The sequence below is a fragment of the Calonectris borealis genome, chromosome 2 (genome assembly GCF_964195595.1).
Source record: "Calonectris borealis chromosome 2, bCalBor7.hap1.2, whole genome shotgun sequence".
NCBI classification, from domain to species: Eukaryota; Metazoa; Chordata; class Aves; order Procellariiformes; family Procellariidae; genus Calonectris; species Calonectris borealis.
Window position 1 is genome coordinate 109,950,123 of NC_134313.1, and position 23,153 is coordinate 109,973,275.

General features: G+C 39.9%; 1 protein-coding gene across 1 annotated transcript in view; it reads right to left on the reverse strand.

Annotated features, from left to right (window-relative positions):
- The window catches only part of CNTNAP2 (contactin associated protein 2), a 1,268,404-nt gene that overhangs the window by 485,318 nt on the left and 759,933 nt on the right, over nucleotides 1-23,153 (reverse strand). Inside the window, exon 10 of the mRNA XM_075142928.1 lies at nucleotides 19,043-19,214. Within this exon, the coding sequence (XP_074999029.1) occupies nucleotides 19,043-19,214 (172 nt within the window). The remainder of the gene's footprint in view (nucleotides 1-19,042; nucleotides 19,215-23,153) is intronic.

Sequence of the window (23,153 nt, forward strand, 5' to 3'; positions counted from 1 at the left end):
ATGTGGCTTATATGTCTGTCCAGTTTAAAAATCTAGTTTCCTATTTTCAAAGTCAATTTACTGTTCATCCTGACCTGAGATTTCTATAGCTACAATCCACTGTCACTTTCTATAGCAAAAACAGTAAACTCCAAAACACAAGTAGCAGTACTGCTTAGACAAGATAAAGCACTGTTCAAGCCTCTCAAACCATTTGGCAAGCATTGCTTACTGGCTCCAGTTCTGCTTTTTATGCCTGCGAATACTTCACTTTTTAAACTTCTACGCATTCCTCAACTCCTTCACTACTAACTCTCTTTCTTTTTCTTTCTTTCTTTTCCTTTTTTTCTCTCATATTTTAGAATAATAAATAACTTATTTCAACAGAGACACAGACTTTTTAAAAAGTATTTCACATTACAGTGATTAGTAACTAGTATTTTCCTTTACTGCTTGTACTTTGGTAGAATAAAATAAATGAGCCCATAGGTATACATCTGTTAGGTTTAAATAATACATGAAGGTGACTGGTAGTATTAAAAAAGGAGAAAGCATATTTTTCAAGGACAAAATTCCATGTGTTCAAATGTATTTCTAACATCAGACAGTAGCATTATACACTTATAACAAATCAGGAACTTTACTTCTTTCAAAACATAATTACACTGTTCAAAGACAACTACTGTGTACTTTTATGAGACAATACAATGCAACTATACTTTGCAGAGCACATTTCATACGAACTGCATTATGAAATGTACCACTGAGATAAATAATAGTTACACAGTCAAATAACAAAAAATAGCAGAGAGAGAAAAACATTAAGTCATGAGAAATGGAGAAGAATATATTCTATAAAATTTGAAAAGAGGATAGAGTCAATAAGACAGATATAAAGGCATTTCTAGGATGTAAGAACAATAAAATAAAGGCTTTCAGAACAGCTAAAGTAAGACTATATAAATAAGATACACGAGGTTGCTACCATGTAAGCAGATGAAGGAGAGCGAGTTACAAAGAGAAAAGGTCATCATTTATTTTCTGCCATTTTCTGAATAATTGCCATATGGCCAGTGAAGCATTAATCGCTTGGAACATACTGACAACTACCGACGTAATACTAAGTATGAAAAATCAGGATGGCAAGTCCAAATAAATGCTGTCAATACTAAACACACAAAACAAATATGTCAGAGGGGGTTATTTGACCAAACATTGGAGTAGCTAGCTTTTGATATTATGACTGATCTTGAGTGAAAACCAGAAGCCACCAGAGGAAAGTAAGTATGCTTGAAGACTTGTTACTGTTCTTGGAGGTCTTGAATCAAACAATCAGATATTAATAAAAGATCAGAAATGATACTTGATGGTCCCTTGAGCAATGCTTCAGATGAGTAAATTTAATACAAAGGGCACAATACCATGCAGCAGAGATCTCATCATAGTATTAGTACAAAATATAATTTAAAAATGTAACTAAACATTCAGAGAGGGTGAAAGAGAAAGAAACATCAGTAAATTCTATAATGAAGAGTGTTGGATCTGAGTCTGAGCAAGAGTAATTTTGTTTATTGAGTTAATGATTTTGAGAAGGTCAGCTTGTGTAATAGCACTGAGTTAGTCTGTTGCTGGAGTTTAGTGAGCAACTGCAAAGGAACAGTCAGGCAGAACTAAGGTGTATACTACTGTAAAAACTGCAAAAATTGTGGTATTGACAAGGCAGATCAATCGTTCCAGATATAAAAGAGAAAAAGAGCAGATATTGCCTTTCATGTTGAAGTGGAAAGAAACATTTCAGGAGTTGGACTTCTTCTTTCTCCCAGAATTCTCTGTAGCTTGGTATTCTTCCTTTAGAAGGAAGGAAGTGAAAAGTGAAAAGATAGGTGAAAATAATAGCTACCTGCACTAAAACTGACAGTGAATTTCCAGCTTTGATTTGCAGAAGAGGAAGTAGATAGGGTCTATCAAAGACTGTCCTGTGCATGTGTAGAAATTGACTAGCACCATCAGCTGTAAAATGTCTAGACAACATTTCAGCCTCATAATCTTTAAGAATTTGATCTGAAAGGCATCCAGCATTTAATAGAAATCCAGGAGGACAGGTCAGCAGTATCCCTACACCGGAAGTAAACATTTAAGTGAAAAATCAGAAGTCCTTAAAAAATGTGAGGCTGGGTGAAATGAGAATTTACAGTGCTATCTAGTACTGAGAGCTGGATAGCATTGACGGTCTTTCCTTAAAATTATCTATCATGCTTCAAATTATTTGACTCATATTACATATGAGTCCATCTCTTTATTTAGGACTAATTTCTCTTGTTTGCCTGTTCATTAACTACCTGAAAATGAACAAAGAAAAGAAAATTTTGCATAGTATTTCAACATGGAAGTAAATCTTCTCTTTAGATGGTAGCTTCCCTTACAATGCAATGGGAGCTATTTAATTTTTTTTAATTTAAAATTTGAAAACCAAAACAAATATTTCACATAATGCACCAGTTCTGCTCAAAAAAATTAAAAACATTTGCCCTGCAATCACAGTACAGTAAGCAGTAGTTTATCAATCACAGTTGAGTCTCTGAATAGCATTTCACAATGTTGCTTTAGAAATGACTGCTATGTAAATCTGTAAGAGAATAAGGATGGACTGATATAAATCAACCAAACAATTTCTTCTACCAACTTGTTTGAATCAATCTTTGAACAATGATCTACAACAGCTCCTAACATTGATTATATGAAATCCATATGGTGTCATACAGATTAATCACAACAATCGCCATGTTGTGGCATGAAAAATGATAAGGACCCGTGAAAACTGTTGTATTCTTTCCTCTAGATTTAATCAATTCTGATTGACAGAGCAACTATTAGGTGGCAAAATAAAAAGCTGAAGTCAAATTAACTGCTGCCCTCTAACAAGTCTGTCTTAACAACGAAACATATCCCAGTGACAGAAAAATAGAGATGTTATCAGCTGAATGCATGGCAACAGATAAATGCAACACACATACAAGCAACAATTATCTTTTCAAGAAATAAGAATCAGATGTTTTTTTCAAAGCACAAAAAATATCTCTATAGGTCTGAAGTCTGTAAAACCTTTGAGAAAATGTCTCCTTTTGTTATGCCATGTCAGCTCAGTTTAAATTCTTCATCTAAGAGCCCTTGCAGGCAGTTGTAAAGGCTTTCAAATCCTAGGCACAATTACAAACACACAATGTTTTTCACGTCTAGGCACTGACTTATACTATGGGTTCGAAATCTCTTTCTCTTCCCTTCACCCCATGTTGTATTTAATTGGCACTGGAACACCAAGTTTCTTATTCACCAGCATTGTTTCTAAAACAGGAATGTATAAACTGATGGATTCTTCTGCTGAAAGAAGCACCAAAATTGCTGTCAATGTAAAATGCATAGGCATCATATGTATGCTTTTCCTAGGAATCAGTAAGTAGACAGTATGATAGTCTGTCTCTCTCCCTTGCCCTAAACCTAACAACAAACCATCTACATAGGTTTCCTTGGCTTTCCTTCTGCTTTGGCTAGTTTACACTGATACAGTTGTTTGAATAGATATGCCAAATATGGCAAAATTGGGTGTGCAGTTAGTGTAGGGTACCTACATTCAACAGGGTCCAACTTACAGCTCGTGGGCAGAAGCTGGCCTGTAAGATACTCCTGTAGGGCTTCTACATTTTCCTGAGAAGACAATTTATTAGGCAACTAACAAAGGACAACCACATAGGCAATTAATAGAGCCTGAGCAGGCAGACATTTCTGTCTGGATACATAAGTACTCTGACACAGAACTGGAACCTATTGCTCCCACCACAATCAACTGAGAGGGAAAGGAGGAGCTGAGGAGCCTTGCATGCTATGCTGCTGCCTCTGCTGCCAGTCTGATCACCAAACTGGTTCCCACCACAGGTGTGGCGGAAGACCACACTTGGACCCTCACTTAAAGAAAAGCACATGGGGGAAATTTCAGAGGTGCTAAACAATTACACTGGCTTTGGCTTCACTGAGAATCTTCTAATAAATAAATCTCTTGTTTAGAGCTCTCACTATGTACATTATTTAATACAGCTTTTTTATGATAACGTTTAAAAAAATGTCTGAATTTCTTAGTCTTTCATAATAATATAATGGGCCATTTTGCTGTTCTTCAAAATGTTATCCTGACTGGCTTAATTGTAGAGATCTATTTCAACAGCACAAACCATAATAATAAGCATGTTTTCACCATTTTTTCATTATTGTGATGTTTTGTAAGTAGCTTCCACAGAACTTAATCCTCTTCATCAAAATTATGAGTTTTATGTAACAGAAATTGCAAGAAAAAAGTGCCAGTGAAAATTTTGCTGCAAACATTCAAGTATAGGATTGATATAAAAACTGTTTCTGGGCAAAAAAAAATGTTATAGGTATGGCTTTTTTTTGTGATAGATATACTATACAGTCTAAAACATCTTAGAAAGAGCAAACATCAAACACATTTATTCTACAGTTATAAACGAGTGATTGTTCCAATGGGCATTCCTCTGAATTAACAGGTCTTGTAAAAATAATTTTTTAATTACTTTCTTTTGGGATCACTCAGATAAGACCCCTCATTATGTTTACTTAATCCTTTTTATATTATACCAGGAAAAAAAAACACCACATTTATTGCACAGATTAAGTATTCTCCTTCTGGTGAAATCCAATCCTATTCATACCTCTCCTAATCTAGATCTCTATTCAATATTCATTTCCTTTCTGTACGCTCCTCTTTAAAAACAGCTAATATAATCTAATCTATTGGTGACATTTACAGGGAATGAATGAAGACCTGTTTACTGAAACCTACAGCATTGTATTAGTTAGTTCATTTAAACTATCCTTCCAGGAAGGCATCAAGGATTAAGGAAGTAGCATCTGACATATATTACTCTAAGGAGTTTTATTCTTTCCAATTTCTCAGAAGAAATCTGGTTAGGTTTTAACTCAATTTCTCATCAAGAATTGCCACCTGCAATTTGATGCACGGCAGAAATCTGCAGACTCACAAATACTAAAGTGCATAATGATAATCAGAAACTTTTTGTGCAATATCTTTAAATCTATTCAACGTGATGTAGAAAGGAATGTTGACTTTACTGGAAAACAAGTTTGATCTGGAACTGGAGAGGCAGAGTTCAAATCCTTGTTCAAACTCAAAGTTTATGTGTCATCTTGGTCAACCACTATGTGACCCCAAAACTATTTATGTGCCTACAATGAAAGTTACACAGAAAAACACCATCTGGCCACTTCACCACCTAAAGTTTACATAAGAAGCAATGGAAAAACTGGACCTTTCATCACTTAGATTGCTGTCAAATCCTTGTGGGTCCACCAACTAATCACCATGTGCCTAAGTACAATGTTATTTATGCATTTTTGTTGGATAAAATACATAAGCATTGTTGGAAGCAGGGACTGTATATTAAGTTCTCCCCTCGTTACTACAGGCATTCTCATTAGAGATATTTCTAGGCCATAAATTTCTGCCTACAATCTTCTCAATAGCTTGCTCAGTATTTTGGCTGTGGTTAGTCCCACTCTTCGATGCTTACGTCTACCTACTTATGCTACACAGAATTCAAGTACCTCCCTCGTGACTGTGCATCCCATTTCCACAGGCAAAGCCACAAAGTTTAGTCAGCATTATCACATCTAAATCCTGTAAAGAATCTAAGCCTTAGTCTTTCTCTAGCTGCATTTAAAGGAAGATGTCATGATAAACACAACAGAAATATTGGGATCCTCAGAAATGTTAATATTGCTAGCTACAGAAAAGCATAAAACAGGTAAGGTGAATCTGTTCTGTTCAATGTGCTAGAGGCAGAAATGGATTTGATCACATTTGTTTTATTATTAGGCGGTACGCCTTGTTATGCGAAAGATCTGTGAAATCAGTATCTGGGAGAAATATGAGATTGAACATGGAATAATACCTTCCTCAATGGATAGACATTTTTTGAAAGAGTCTAACCTCGAAGACTCACTACCAGCAGAAATTCAGAAACAACAACATAAGCACATCTTTTTGAGAAAAGGAAGCTGGAGAGATACAGAGACAGTACTGAGCCTAAAGCACATATCTAGGCATTATTATGATTATTACTATTGATTTCCAGTGATTTCATAGTTATCACTATTATTGTTCCAAGCTTTAAAGAGCAACCTATAACTATTATAAGACTACTTCTAGTCTATCAGACATATAATTCGATTTCTTTATACTCTCACCAGTATGAATATTCTGCATGAGAGAGTTCAATACGCTAGTTTTAAAATTATAATGCTTCCTGAAAAAAAGAATGTAAATCCAGCAGGAACTCTACAGCAAGCCAATTTCTGCTAAAAGTCAAACCCCATCCACAAATAGCTAACAGTCCTTATTTGTAGCAGTGTTTTATGCAAGACAAACTACTTATTCTGGAGATTTATTGCTTGCCTATATGAACAAGAGATGGACCCAATTTACTAAGACAGGCATTTGGTCAAAATTATTACTACAGAAAGCTATTGCCAGATTATGAAATGGTTATTCTATGGTTTTAACAACACCTCTTTGTAACAGATCCAGTGGCAATTCTAGTAATCCAACAGGCTGTCCTCCAGTTTTAGATGCACATACTACTAATGAACTGGTTGAATTTACTCACAGCTTGACACCCAATTACAAATTCAGAGCTGCAGTCTTAAAAATGGTCATAACCATAGTAGTACTGCACACAAAGAAATGTCTACAACTGTTTTGTTTCTAGTGTCTGAAAAATATTTAAAGCATATGTCATAACTACTTATTACAGCATTATGTCATACCTATCAAGTATTAGCGTGCCTGTTAATTATAGCATATAATAAAATAAAAACAGATACAGAGACAGGCTACTTGTTTGGATTATGATTATTCATTTTCCTTTAACAGGAATAATACGAGGAATAATAGGAGGAATAATATTCATATGTGAGAGATCCATATTTATTAAACATAAATGCAAGTGAGAGGATGATGCAGTTTTAGTCTTATTTGAAGGCTAAAACTAATAGCAGTAACATGAACAGTTCTTGAAACAACATCATGATTTTTTGCATTGGTTAAAATGTTAGTAAACTTTAGAGTTGAGATGACAACCCATTTTTGTTTATTTTTGAGAACGATCATATAGTGATAGCTTCATTAAGAAGAATAGCACTGTTCATTCAGGAGAAGTTATCATAATCACATAAAAATAAGCAATCTGCATAACATATTATCTTTTTCAGTTATGAACTGATGAGAAGCACTAACTGATGAACAACTTGAGAGAGTCATCAAAGCAGTCTGGCTTCAAAACTCAGCTGAGTAACCAGGGAGTTACTGTTTCAACACTGTTATTATGGGATCAGGTCAATATTTAGCATCTAGTCTTGTGAGAGTATAAATTTCATGTCCAAGAGAGAGCTTTGTGGATGTTTGCTCAGTGCTCACATCTTCCCCACAGGAGGGTAAGAATAAAATAATAGTTAAGCACGAATGTAATACAAGCTGCATATTCAAGCAAGTCCCTTGAGTAAACTAATGCATTTTAAGAGAAAACAAGAAACGAATTTCCACACAAAGCTTTTGGTCATGACTTTCATAAATTACAGATTACTCCATTTGATTAAGCTGTTCCTATATCAGTGATAGGGCAGCAGCCAGCAAAAAAACAGAGGTTCTGCCAAAACAGCTTGTAATGTTATTTAAATAAGATTTTAAAAGCTTGCCATTGTTGATCAACTTTTCTTCAAATCCTTCCCCTACTAATCTTACCAGATTAGTAAATGTAGGTAGGTGTGCACCTCTGTGACAATAACCTTTCCTCTCTCATGTACTGAACATAAAAATCTACAATGTGGAGCTCTCAGCGTGTTCCTGGGCAATCCACAGACTCACCACCATGCTGGGTGAAGCAGATCGTCAGATTTGAAGATGCAAGGGTTAAAAAATAAAATTTGCACAGCCATACCTAAGGGTGACTCGGGCAGGGTTTTCAGCAATAAAGAAAAGTAAATGGGTTTGATCATCAGTCAATCTCAAAATGCCTCCGAATCAACTGGACGCACTCCCGTGTCAGCTCACGGATTGCAATTACCTATGGTGAGCAGGGAATGGGAATGTACAATCATGCACTTCTCCTTCCAGGCATGAGAACTCTGTCGATAACTACCTAGAGACAGCTAGGAAAAACTGTTAGCTTTTGAGGATACTGCTAAAATTACTGATGACATTATTCAGATACAAAGGAACTTCATTGTTTGGTTTTTTAAATTAATAAAAGAAACTGTGAAAAACCATCTTCTAGCACACACGTGGTAATTCGTTTGCAAAACCGGTGCAATGAGTGCCGAAAGCTGCCAGACTGTGTCTATTCAGTTAAAGCATCTCAACAGGCCCTTGCATGTGTCCAAAGGTGGATCTGATGGATCAGGAGACAGAGGGAGGCTGGAGACAAATTCCCTTGCCAGGAGGGCCCCCTGTCCAGACGGCTTTTAGGAAAAAGACAGTCCTTAAGTAGCACTTAACCCTTAAGTAGGGTTTCAAACTACATGGCATTTAGCAGCTAAAACCTGTGTTTGGAGTTACACTTGAAAACAAACTGGTAGCCAGTGCATTTTAAGGCCACGCTTTCTTCTTTGCCAAGGGCCCTCCAAGGCAAATGCATGCGGAAATAGCACGTCCAGCACTAATTCCCTCTAGCTGTACTAATTGCATTCCCATACTGGGGGGGATCACAGTACGGGAATGCTATCCCGTCCATTGGGCCCCACCATTTAAAAAGGATGTTAAGGGACTCGCATGCGTGCAGAGGAGTGCCACAAAGGCGGGGAAGGGGCTGGAAGGCACGTCCTCTGAGGCGCGGCTGAGGACGCTGGGTTTGACTAGTTTGGAGAGCAGGAGGCTGCGGGGCGACCTCACTGCTCTCCGCAGCTTCCTGAGGAGGGCAAGTGGAGAGGGAGGTGCTGATCTCTTCTCCCCGCTACCCAGTGCCAGGACGCGTGGGAATGGCTCAAAGCTGCGTCCGTCAGGGGGGGTTCGGACTTGACATGAGGAAACCTTTCTTTCCCGAGAAGGCGGTCAAACCCTGGAACAGGGGGTGGTTGATGCCCCATGCCTGTCAGTGTTTAAGAGGCATTTGGGCAACGCCCTTAATAACCATGCTTTAACTTTTGGTCAGCCCTGCGGTGGTCAGGCAGTTGGACTAGATGACCGCTGTAGGTCCCTGCCACCTCAACTATCCTATCTTATCCTATCCTATCCTATCCTATCCTATCCTATCCTATCCTATCCTATCCTATCGTACGCTAGTTTTTCTTCCTTCCGCCTTCTTTCCCTAACAGTACATGCTGAGGAAATCTCTGATGACATTTCTTCCCAGCCCTGCACTAGCAGAAGGGATTGAATGGGCAGTCATGTCCCATCCTAGGTGTTGGTTCTGTCACGTTGTGGGAAGGAGGCATGTACCTTCTGATGGGGGTGAGAGCTGTGGATCGTCTCGAGATCATTTGACCATCTGAACAAATTTGCAGAAAGCGTGTGTGAAGTGCGGTTTTTGAAAGTCTGCTACGTTCCTCCAGTTTAGCTGGGTTTCCACAGGATGGCAAAACCCCACACCTCTGACGCTAGCGAGGCGCAAAGATCAAGCCCTCAGTCTGAAGCAGGACGTGCTCGTGAACTAAACGGTTGCGAGTCTTTTTGCGGTGAGCAATGCCTGTTCATTTCCCTGTGGATTTTTTTTAGTGTTTAAGAGGCAGTTGGGCAACGCCCCTAATGCCCTGCTTTAACTTTTCATCAGCCCTGCAGTGGTCAGGCAGTTGGATTAGATGGTCATTGTAGGTCCCTTCCAACTCAGCTATTCTACTCCTATTCCATTCCACTCCATTCCATTCCATTCCCTGTGCTCACTAGAAGTCAAATAATGAGACTGTGATTTGCCTGAAATGCCAGGGTTTTTTCAGCTCCAAAACCACTTTCAAGGACACAAATCACAAAGGTTACAAGTGAAAACAGGATTTTATTTCATTTTTCTGAATCCGTTTCAGAGCCGATGCTCACAGGCGTGAACACAATGCACATGTGTAGCCAGGAGCAGGCTGGTGCATTTCTCAGTTTAGCTTGAAAATACATCCCTTGCGGTCTGGCAAAGGAAAGCCATAGAGCCGCAGAAAGTAGCAGCAGGGATGCAGGACAAGCAGTCCCTGTTTCCTCAAGAGTGAGAACTTGAAGAATGAGGATCAGGAGCGACCACACGCAAAAGGACAAGAAGCAGAAGAAGAAGAGGTGTGTGGTACTGTGGGGTATTTTCCAAAGCAGGACACAGGTCGATGACAAGCACACTTCTTGCCTTCCAAAACTTGCTGCGCTGCTGCGCTTCTTGGCCGGTGATGCACGAAAAGTGCTTTCGTGCCTGCCCAGCACTTCTGCTGCATGCTGGGAGAGCTGCAAAGCGGCAGCTCCGGACGGTGCAGCAAGCCTGCAGCCCTTCCAAGCGCAGGCTGTTTTGCACAAGCGAGAAGCCCTGCGGAGATGGAGCCAAGGGAAGAGCAGAGCTCGCTCCCGCTCCAAACTTGCGACGGGCAAGAGAGCCCGAGAGAGCCAGGGCACGAGTGGTGCCTTGGAGGTGCAAGAGCAGCGGGCAAGAAGGGAGCCGAAAGGGCCCAGAGGAGCCCTGGCAAGGGGCTGTGCTCAATGCTACGGAGGACAAGAAGCAACCCGCGGGGGCCACCCTGGGGCCCAGCCCGGGAGTCTAGAAAGCTTCCTCCCCCCGGATGCGGGGCACGAGGGCCATCTTCGTGGAGCACGAGCAGCAGGCACCTAGCCCAAATGGCCCAAAGGAGCCCTGGCAAGGGGCTGTGCTCAGTGCCGCAGAGGCAGGCAAAAAACCCCCGGGGACACTTACTAGCCCACCGTGGGGGAAAAAAAGCCTTGCTCCCCCCAGCTGCAGGGCACGAGAGGCCATCTTCGTGGTGCATGAGCAGCAGGCAGTAACCTAGCCAAAAGGGACGGGAGGAGCCCTGACAAGTGGTCATGCTCAATGCTGCAGAGGAAGGCAAAAAACCCCCGGGGACCCGTGCCAATCTGCCCCGGGGGAAAATTCCTTCCTGACCCCAGCGCTGGCGATCGGCTACTCCCTGAGCATGTGAGCAAGACCTGCCTCCTCGTCCCACAGGCTGGTCACGCCTCCCAGGAGATGCCCAAGCCCTATTCTCCCTCAAGCTGGAGCCACCTCAGGGGCTTGCGAGAGGGGCGATATGCCCCGGGCCTGATGGACCTTGGGGGCAAGAATCCTTCCCGTGCCTGGTAGGACACCAGTGGCTGCTTCGAAGCACTGGGACCCCTTGCAACATCTCTGCATCCCATTTCTTACGGCTGCTGCCCCTGGCTGCGCAGGGGATGATAACAGCGGGTTCTGCAGTGCTCCTCAAGTGCTCTTCAAGAAGGCATTCCCTCGATCCTGCCGTGGCTATCCAGCTGAAAAGGCTATCCGTCCCTCAGATGAGCTTTGAAGGTGGCCCTGCCGGGAGCTGGCCTGGCAGCAGAGAACCTCCAGCAGCCTCGCCCAGCCTTCGGTCTTCTTCCCTCAGACCCTCCAAGTAATTCCACCGGCTCCTCAAGGATTTCCTCTGGGATGTCTTCGGGCTGCCCGCAGGCCATCTCTGGCAGCAGGACACGGGAGGATGCTCCCTTTTATCCTGGCCCGGGGCACTGTGACTGCTGCGTTGCCGGGCGGTGGCACTGTGACACGGGGGTGACGGGGCCCCCCATGCGCAGCCCCACCCGCCGCAGCCCCCCCCGCCGCCCCTCCGCCCGGCATCCTTCGGAGGAAGGCCTTTGGGGGGCTGGCCCAGGGGGCTGTCCCTGCCCTTGGTGGCCGTGCACTGGGCACAGCTGCTGGGCGTCCCTGATGTGTCCTCTGCCACTCGGCTCCCAAGGACAAACCCAGTGCTGTTCCTCTTCCTTCAGGCCATGGTAGAAATCAACCTCGCAATCCAGAGACCACCACTATTAGCTGTCAGGTTACTTTACATACTCCTCCTCAGAAATACACCTAAATGTTTACTGTCTTAGCTTTTGTTTTAGTAAGAACAAGTATTTTTCATGAACAAATAATCCACTTGCTCTGGAAAATTATTTCAGTAGCATACATTTTTCAGAATAGAAAGATGGTTTCATATTTATTAAAGTTAAAATGAAAGAAGATTTTTTTTTTTCCCTTTCTCTGCAGAGTTTATGTAGGATTAAATACAAGACAAAGAACAACTGAGGATTTTGGAGTTTTCAGAATGTTTAGGCATTCAGCTGCAAGATGATATGTAACCCACACAGTTACTTGAAAGAGTAAGAATGCTATTGACTATTGTAACCTGTGTAATATAAGTTAAAGTGAATAAAGGGAAAAAAAAAAAAACCATGGCAGAGGCATAAGCATAAAATAGTGTTAAAACCATCTGCATTTCAAACTATTCTAACTTGCTTGAACAGCTACTGATTACACTGTTAAGTTATTTAACAGTCTGGGTCATTAGTCATACATGTTCCACACGTTATCCGTCTTCTGTCCATGCAGTCCTACTCCATCCCTTGGTGCTGCTTTTTTTTTAGGTGGAAGCTTGCACGATCTTATCAGCATCATTTTCTCTTTTTGGAGTTTTTAAGCTCCATCACCCGGACTCTAAGGTGCTTATAATCCTTGCTTAAAACTACAGAAAAGAAGGTAAATACCTTCTTTCTCTCACCCCTTCCATGGAAGAACACTTACATCCACTTCACGTGTTGGTTCCCTGCACATACTTCTGTTTCAAATTCTGTAAATTAACACTTTTTAGCATTTAAGCAAGAAATACTTTAATGTATTTCACTCACCTATCTTCACACAGAGTGCAATGGTGATGAATCCTAAACCTCTAAAAAAACTATTGTTTTTTTTCCTTCTCAAGGTATTTCCTAGCTTTACTAACACAATTAATGCAATCAGCATTCTGTAAAATGACCCCCTTACTTACAACAGAAACTGTGAACTACTTCTTCTTTGTCCATTTCAGACCTTACTTGATTAATTAGTTTTTTGCAAAGAATTATGACCATTTGAATCATAATGAATGTCAAATATTATTCCCATGAGCAGCTTACATTAAACGGTTTTAGAATGACCTTTTTGTATTTTAAAAACTAGTGTTAAATTGAAAAGGACTTGATTTTCCTTTCCTGAAGGACATGGAACTGCTCCAGCTGACATAAGATTATGTCCCCCTTGCAAGATCAGAAATGAGTAGGGTGGTCTTAGATAAAGAAGAATCAAGTGAAAAATACTTTTCTGATGAAAGTTTAGTATAAAGTCCATGCTATTATCGCCACCAAAACACATGAAATCCCTAAGTAAGGTTGATTTGAAGGGATAAAACCAGCTCATAAGAATTCACTTGACCAGCCTGCGGACCCAAAAGGTTACTTAAAAAATCTGCACTTGTGTTGCTGTCTTGGAGAGCTCCCTTCTAACTAATGACAGCTGGAAGGTCCAGTCAATTTCTTGAGGATAGCAAAGTGCTGCATAGACATCTTCAGTCGAGCAATTATTATTATATCAGTATCTTATCTCTAAAACAACATACATTTTAATTCTCATTGGACTTACTCTTTTTTAAGTTTTGCAAGTTATCCAAATTTTTCAAGCTGCATGAAAGGGAGAAAGTTTGTGAATGCATGGGAAAACCCAATCAATTCAATTTGTTGGTGTTTCTCATGCCTCCTTTTTCCCTATTTTTACAGTGTTTTCCCCTTTTTTTTTAATGTGAGAGAATGGAGATTTTTTCATAGTAAAGAAAAAATTCTTGCAGAAAACTAAGATATACTATGAAGAGAAAGGTAATTGAACCATTCCTATGTTTTGGCCAGCTCTGTAGAGTTTATAACCTTTCAGCTGTCTATTGATCTGTTTTAAGTAATATGGCAGTTGTCACACTCTGGTATGTAGGGGATGAGTGCCACAGTATTAAAAGCAACTGTCACTGTCATCTGAGCTATAACCTATGCCTACAAAGTCACCTTTCTGATTATGAAGTAAACGCAGTTGAATCTCTCTTGTCGAAAGGCAGCTTTCATCTCCATTTCCACACCAAAAGTTTGTATGCTTCCAAAGAGAAGTGGGGAGAGGGAGAGGGAGAGGAGAGGGTGAAGTCATGGCATGGTTTCAGCTCTTCCCCAGTCCTGTTTTACTTCCTTTTTGTGAATTTGTCTTGGGCACAACTCAACTGTAAAGCAGGTTTTGCTTCCAGTCTGGACATTGGTATATCATCTGCTTCTTATGCAGAGTACTACAGGATGATATCTGTCTTATTCCTCGCTGTCTGCCTCACCGCTAAACTGGCTGAGGGAGGGAGAGAACAGAGAGGAAGGCCAGAAGCCTGAAGTCCATGTAAAGAGCCAGAAGTGAAGAATTTTAAGACTCTTTGCAATGATGATTTTTAATTCCAAAGAAATTCTGTCTTGTTGCATTGTGGACATTTTCATGCGCGAATGTGTTTTGTTATTTAAATGGATTATTTCAAATTTTGATTGGCAGTCATACAGTCTAGAGAATATGGCTGTATGGGATTAAAGCCGAATGCTGGCACTCTGTCATACAGCGTATCACCACAGCAGGTGAGTAATAATCACTCAGAAATGTTCTGCGCACGTATCCAATTACTTACACTAATTCTTTAATGTGAAATTATTATTGAAAATTGGCATCTAATTCATCTCACTGTGTTACAGAGGGAATCACACAGTTTACAAATTTATAAAACACTAGAAGCAGATACATGAAAATTCTTGGTACTGCAATTTTTTCCCCATTTCTGTCATTTCACCTCGTATGGTACACAGAGATTTTCATTAAAATTGGTGAATGTTCTGCATAATCTACAACAACAGGTTGGAAACTATATTTTGAAATAATTTTAGTATCTCGTCATTGTGATTTCGTGATTAAAATCCATAATACTAGCCACAACAAAGTCAGGCAAGCTTTAGAATTCTCTGAGACTGCTGGGATAAATTAGGTGTGAGTAATAATTCCTGTTCAACGTCCTGTGCTAAAATCCTAAAGTACAACTGTACCATCTGGATTGTAACAAGTTAGTTTGTTAATGATAAGTAAAGGAGGTGTATAGGGACCTGTGCTGTCACAAGCGGTATAGCATATTGATCACTGTGACAACAATGCAACTTCCATTGCTAACACAATTAAAGTTAATTAAGATAAAGAAACAGGGATGATTATTCTTTCTCATTAGTGTTTTAACTGCCTTTAGTTACTATATATATACCTGCATGAAATTATATGCATTTATACTATTTGGCCACTGGTAAAAAGAGGATGCTCCTTAGCTTTGGTGTTCCCTTTTAATAAGATCTCAGTTTTTGCAGTCTTTGCAATAGCAAAATGCTCATGTGAGGAGGGGAAGACTAAAAATAAAAAGACACTGGTTCAATACTTGTTTCTCCCAAGTACAAGTGTAATACTCTAACGAGACTATTCTTCTAACGTCTTAAAAAAATACTGGAACTAAAATGCAGAAACCCTTTCCATACGGGGCAGGTGTTTAGCTTGGCAAAAACTGGGACTTTGGAAGCAGTTACCTCCAGGCAGGTGCAACATGAGAACTCGCCGCCCTCAGTACCTTTTGTCATGTCCTTATAGAGCAAACTGTCCCCTACTTACTATCTGCTCTGGCTAACGATGAAAAATGTCACCGTTTACAACTTCACATTTTTTTCCCCCAACCAAATGGCTGAAGTCTGCAGCAAGAATAATTCAGTGTGACAGCTTATCTTTTTGCCCAGTGGGGGTCTTCACTGAAGTGTGGCTGTGAAAGCAATTTCCATGTTGATGATGACTGAAGCCTTTATGATTCAGAGCCAAACAAGTTAAAAAAAGCAGGAGGATCCCTGTATCACAGCCACAAGTATCTTCCCATTTCAAAGGAAATGAAATTAAGCTAATATATAGCACAAATGGTACCTGGATCCTTTAAAAGAAAGCCACATACAAAAATGTTCTATATAGTGGCATATTGTAACAGAAGTGCTTCTAAACTCTTATTTGCAGATGTTAGTAAGACAGTAATGAAAATCCAGTCAGATCTAAATCTTGACACTATTACTTCTTAGTCAAAGGGTTTGTTTTAAACTGCAAACTACAAAGAAATAAATTTGATCATGGGAAAACAACAAACTAGATTACATCTCAATCCTTAAAAAAACGAAAACCAACCCTAAGAAAATTCTTTGGATACTATTCTAATTTCCTATGATTATACAATTGTTACTCTGCTTGCAACACAACCTTCCAGTGCTTAGAAAGTATAAATATAAGATATATAGTTTTAATTTATATAATGAGGATATCAGGGTCCAAAGTGGCAGAAGAGAGAAACAGAGTGAGAATACATACATACATAAACATATATAAAACACTGTTATTTCTATTAAAATATATTATAATACAAATGTTATATATAAAAACTATATGAAATAAATCTAATATATAATACATGTTAAATATATAAAGCATAATAATATTTTAATACAGTAAAAGGTATTTCAAATAATATAATGTATGGCATATGGCATTATATTATAATATATGAAATATTTGAATATATATTATGTTATAAAAAGAAATACCTTATAAATAGTAACTTCTATACGAAGTTCACTTCAAAAGTAAGCTGCTTTACATATGGGCATCTTTAAGTCTTATTTTTCAAAAATTCATTGTAAAGCTCTGATTCTAATTAACTTACATTGTAAGTTAATTGTAATTACGTTGTAATACATTGCAAAAGCCTAATTCTGATTAACTTCACTCTGATGATGGAATTACTTCTAACAGACACTGGCATAAGTGGGATCAATACAAACTGTCACATGAGCTTAGATTTACCCACTGGGGAAAAAGCAGAGACTTAATTAGATGTATCTTCACATCCTTTCTTTCAAGTCAGTTTACATTTCCAAAAACAAATATTCGTAATAAAACTAAGCAATTCAAACTACCAAATACTAACCACAGGAGGCCTTTCTGATTTCAGTTGTACGTGAGGAGATAGAACAAACTACTTCCCTATGACCGCAGCTCTTCACTTCCTCTTTTCACTATGACTTCAACCCTCAACAGGTCCATGAGAAGCAGCAATTTGAAGTGGCCTGATGTGCCAAAACAACTCACTGGTACTCCACAAAGCATGCTCCTTAACACTGACGTTACTAAAATGGTATACTGGGCCTGGCTGGGATGAAGTTACTAAGTTAACCTTCTTTCTAGCAGCCCGTATGGTGCTGTGCTTCCCAGCTGTGGTAAAACACACCTGTTTTGGCTGCTGCTGAACAGGGCTTGCACAGCATCAAGGCTTTCTCTCCACACCCTCCCCCATAACGGCCAGGAGGATAGGGGTGGGCAAGAGGTTAGGAAGGGACACAGCTGGGACAAGTTGACCCAAACTGACCGTAGGAATATCCCAAAGTATACAACATCATGCTCAGCAATAAAAACTCAGGGAATGGAGGAGGAAGGGGAGATGTTTAGGGTTATGGACTTTCTCTTCCCAAACAGCCGTTACACATGCTGAGGCCCCTGCTTCCCAGGAAGCAGCTGGACATCTGCCTGCTGATGCAAAGTAGTGAATAAACTCCTGTTTTTGCTTTGCTTGCATTGCAGCTTTTGCTTTTCTTATTAAACTGCCATTCTTATTAAACTGCCATCCTAATCCACCAGTCTTTTTGCCTTCCTTCTATTTTTCTCCCCACCTCCCAGCAGAGGGAAGTGAGCAAAAGGTAGGGCAGGTGTTGGGCTGCTGGCCATGGTCAACACACCACAGCTTGTTTAGTGCAAACTGATGTCTACATTTCAGGAAGAGAAGGCATTTTGCAAGACCAAGCAGTATGCCGTATTTCGTTTTTTCACAGTAGCATTTATCCCTTGAGATTCTCTTAACTTACAGTAGGAAATTAAAAGGACGTGCATTTCTTTACCATAACTATGCAGATCTTTGCTGATGATATCCACAGTCACTCAGCCTGTGGAATCTCCATCCTTGGAGATACTCAAAACTCGACTGGACGTGGCCCTGAGCAACCTGGCGTAGCTTTGAAGTTGGCCCTGCATTGAGCGGGACTTGGACCACACGAACTCCAGTGGTGTTATTGTTACCTGAATTATTCTAGGGTTCTATGATCTTGTAATCTTTGCTCTTTCAAAGCAGAATTCTAAAAAGCTATTTTCAGCTTTCCAGCAGACTTGCAATGGATTTAATATGTAGATAATTTTCATGATAAGTCAAGCTGCCTGCATTCAGGAGTTGAGCTACTTGCTCCTTCCCTGTCTTTCCTAATATTTTCTTTTTTGCCAACAAAGAAGAAACTATTAATCGGGAACAACAGAAATTAACACAGGTAAGTGGTTGAAAAGGTAGGGCTCAAAGCAAAAGCCTACCATAATTCTGAATTACTCTTCTCAGTTTGGGGAAAAAAAAAACCACTAAGCATTATTTTAGTAAAGTTTGAGCATTTATTACACGCACAGTTGTGTAAGCACGTGGACCTATTTTAGTTCTCTGAGAAATTCAGTGAAGCCAGAAGGCACTGAAGCCAGGAAGCACAACTTCTAGTTGCAAAAAGACCTCCGTAATAGTCATCTAGGAAACAGACAAAATGTGTGACTTTTCCGGAGAGTTCCCTCTATTCAAGGCAGCCATATTATTGACCCATGGGCTGAATTTGACTTACAAGAGCTTTTCATCTCCTCCTGTGCCTGAGAATGGGGAGACTGGATATATGCTTTCCACTGCACCCTGCACAATCTACAACTTAAAGCCATCACCTCCGTCACCTAAGCATGCTAAAAATGTAGGACTGCTTTGACATGATCACAGTGTCAGACCACCTTTTCTGTATCACTGTATATTTTCAGAATATGCAGGACACGTATCAGTGCATCAGAGTATAAGTGATGTCTCCGCAACTTACCTGTCAATAATGGCACACATGTCAATGGTGACATTGGCAAAGCTTCCCAGCTGGCCTTGCTCCACTGCATGCAAATCCACCAGCTGATCATCCACGTGAATAAACTGCATGCATCCTTGAAATGAATGCTGAAATAGCGAGTGATCTGAGTCATTCATCTGTATAGGAAACCCTGCAGAGCAGCAGAATAAAGAGCATTATTAACTTCAAGCCGGTATTACTCAAGCCAGTATTTTTTCACAGGAAAAGACATGCTTTCTAGATGGGGGAAGAAAAAGGCAAGGTGGGAAGGAAATATTATACAGTTATTAGATTATGTTGCAATGTTATTGATTTAAGTCATTGGCAACTACCTGCAAGAATTTATACAGTACAGCTGATGATTTTTTCATTAATTTTTGTCTACAATATGGAAGATTAAGGGAATAGGAAAAGGATTCACCTCCTTGCTATATTTTAGGAATCACATTCCCACTTCTCAAATTTTTCTGAGAAAAATGTATTCCATGTATTCCACGAAGCGAATTTCCAGTTCAGCTTTCTCTAGAACTAGGCTTCCTGGGCAATGAATACCTGTGCTGGAAACTTTCTGCAAACTTAAAACTAGCCCTAAAATCTAATGTCCTGGCCCATTTCTGAGGAATCTGAGGACATTCTGTAGTATTTTCATTTCTGCTCTGAATACATTCATTTGCCTGTCTTTCTGAAGGTGGTTTGTAAGAGATGAGAATGAATTAGTGTCTTGACTCAGGCTAAAAGGCAGGGAGACAGAGGATGTTTGTATATAATTGTTTAACTGAACGCCCTTCAGAAGTGAATGTGTCAATTTACTTGAGAAAAATGTCCTCGATAAGACAGTGGAGAGCTTCATTCACTACTTATAAATCTTTAACAATGAACTCCCTGAAAAAGCTTCAAGAAAACAATTTAGACAGAATCTGTTTAAGATGAGAGCAGCAAGGAAGAGAGAGGGGCTAACAACAGTTTATGGGTGAACAAGGTAAAAAGTCTGAAAAATGCATAATGGTTTTGCAGATTTCAGCTAGGAAGATGACTAGCCACGCAGTTCTTGACTGACACGGGTAAAAATATCACACACATTTGTTTTGGTAGCTAAGACAGATTATACAGGTCCCATTCCTTCTCCCACTTTCCTACCCAACTTTCTGAACCCCAATGCCTTACTGCCTTCTTCAATAGCATGGAAGCAGCTATTTGTGGAGACAGCAGAATAACAGATTATCAAACTGATACTGTTTGAACAGCAGCAGGAAAAAGGAATGAATGTAATTTTAAATTCTGTTCCTGCATACAGTTTATCACATGCCACACAAATAGTTGGATTGGCTAAAAGAGAGGGCAATGAATAGAGGGAAGAAACAAGCAACTGGGGCTTGAAGACAGATGCTGCTTAACGTGGCACCTATTACTAAAAAAAACCCAGATACACGTAGGTCTTCACAAAAATATAATTAAGACCCATTTTAACTGAAAGGCTTTGCCGGAACATTCATATGATCAGTAATGTTTTTTAAAATTCTCTAAAACAGTCTTGACCATCAGCTAAAATTACTGCTGGTAGCTCCTAAATTTCCCTGACTCACTTCAGTAAGCACTTCAGAGTTCACTGGTGGTGCCACAGAATTTATCAGGGATGTTATAGTAATTAAGCAGTGACCATGCTAAAAGTTAGCTCTGATAGGCATTTCAAGAAATTGGGCAAAGGCTTGACTTGAGGTCACATCACCTTTGGAGCAAAATTGTGACACTATCACAGGGAGCCATAAACTGCTATGAGAAAGATAAATAACCCCCTCACACTAATACACATCCGATGGAGAAGGAAAAACTCCTAGGGATCCCTCAATTGCCTAAGTAGTGCGTAATAACCTCATCAGACCAACTGCCCCCCACCAAAATTGTGCTAATCCTAGACTGTGGGAATTGTTATTTTGGATTGGCAGAAAAGTCAATTTGTAGGGACAGGATTTATATTCTCTTCCCTGCGTGTGCATTGGCTAGTGACTTATCTGATGAAAAGAGGACATGGCTTTCAGAAACCTGCCTCCTTCTTTTCTTAACTTGTTCTTTCCAGTGACTGATTAAACTAATTCACCTGAGGCTTTAGAGACAACAGTACAGAGAGACAGAAAGTGCAAGTTAATTCTCTGTTGTTTGGTGGATGTAAGCAGAATACCTGCATGTTCCTATCAGGTGCTTTCTCCAATTATATTTAAACTGCTCATTCTTTCAGTATAATTGTCTGTTTTTCAAACTGCCACTGAAACTACCCTTTAATTCCTTCTCAGCAAGAACCCCAAACTAACACCAAGCACATGGTCGTTTACATCTTCAGTGCATTAGCAGAGCTGTGCAGGAAACCTGTGTATCATCTTCCAGCTCAAAAGCACTTCCACAATTCCTTTGTTTTAAATATTAAATTCAAGATTACCAACACTAAGGTAAACTCTTAGTAACATTCATGTAAACCCAGCAAAGCCAAGGACATCATATGGATATATCTGAATATAATGGAAGATTATCCACCATCCTTCAAGCACTAACTGAAAAATAAGATCAAAACCTAGAGCCACAATTCACTCTTCACATCAAAAAGAGTATGAATCAAATAATCAAGCCACAAATATATGATTAGATTCAGCAATATATTCCAACAAATTACTACCAACATTTGATAGCATTTGAGAACTAACCACAGAGGCATTTCAATATGCGATTCTCAGCTTTACTTCAGCATCTGAAGTACCAGTTCTTGACCTACACTATATTAGCACACAGTTATTATTGGTCTCTGGGACACATTCTGCACTCTGCTACTGGTTGAACCCGCAAACAGGAAAGTAGCAGCCGGGTCCCTCAGCCTGGGCAGAGATCCCGCGTCTCTGGATCCCCAGGCTGGCTAGGGTAGGAGGGAGTCATGGGCTGGAGTGGCTGGAGGTGGTAGCTGCTCCTAACCTATCTACATAAATCAAGCTTTCCTCTATTACCCAAGACAGCGGTGCACACTGAGCACTAGTCAGTTTGGGATTCCGAATTTTGCTGTATCTATCAATGGATGAAGCTGTAATTTGCTCACTCATATGTCTTTGCTTGTCTGTCTTCCTGCTACTCCCTTTGCTGTTTCTAGTCATGTAAGGAACTGGAAGAGGAGAGGTTTTCATGCACTTGTACAGCACCTTGCATAAATTGCCTGTGAGGCTGACTGGGTGTCAAGGCATTTCAGTCATACTATACTATAACAGAGAGTTATGCAAAGAGATCATTTCCAAAAACAATTCACTATCTACAGGGAATGGTGGTTTTTTTGAACCACATGCTTCTCACAAACCAGCCTTCTCTCAACACTGATCTTTTTCTGCTTTAAAATTGTTGCCGTATCTTAGACAAACTTTTCAGAATGCAGTTAATAAACATACTGTTATGTAAAGAGTTTAGCACATAGGAAAGCAACTAGATAAGCCTTGTATATAACACCTACATTGTTTTTGAACTATTAGGTATACAGTCTAATGCCCATTCATTTTGGTGGTACCTGGACATTCTAGACAATTCCAGTCCGAGCCATCTGGGGCAAAGCTTCTGCCTCAAACGTAAACTTGGAAATGACCTAGTACCTTGCGGTTGATATTTCAATACACACAACAATGCCTTCCCCTTCCAGATTTCCATTATTGAGACATGATTCACTTCCTCATCCTTCCTACAGTGAATGAAATTTTAATTGAATGAAGTTCTATAACCAAGCCTGACAGTAATGCTGTCACTAGAAAGGCTAAATAATGGATGAACAATTTGGACAGCACTGTTATTGATCTTCTTGTTGACAAGAAAATGTGCACATTTTCAAAATGCACATAAAATGCAGTTTGGACAGTTTAAAGCAATGTTCATGCTTATGATTACAAATGCACCTTAAAGTCAGGTAGACTCCCTTATCCTGTAATTTCTACATCTTTCTGACTTTTTCCATACAAAATCTGAATCCTACCATTTTATTTTTCACATTTTAAGCCCATAAAGGGATGGATTATCCTGCAAAGGTCAGACATGGATTGAATATGAATTTTCCCCAGAGTTCAAGGAAATTTGT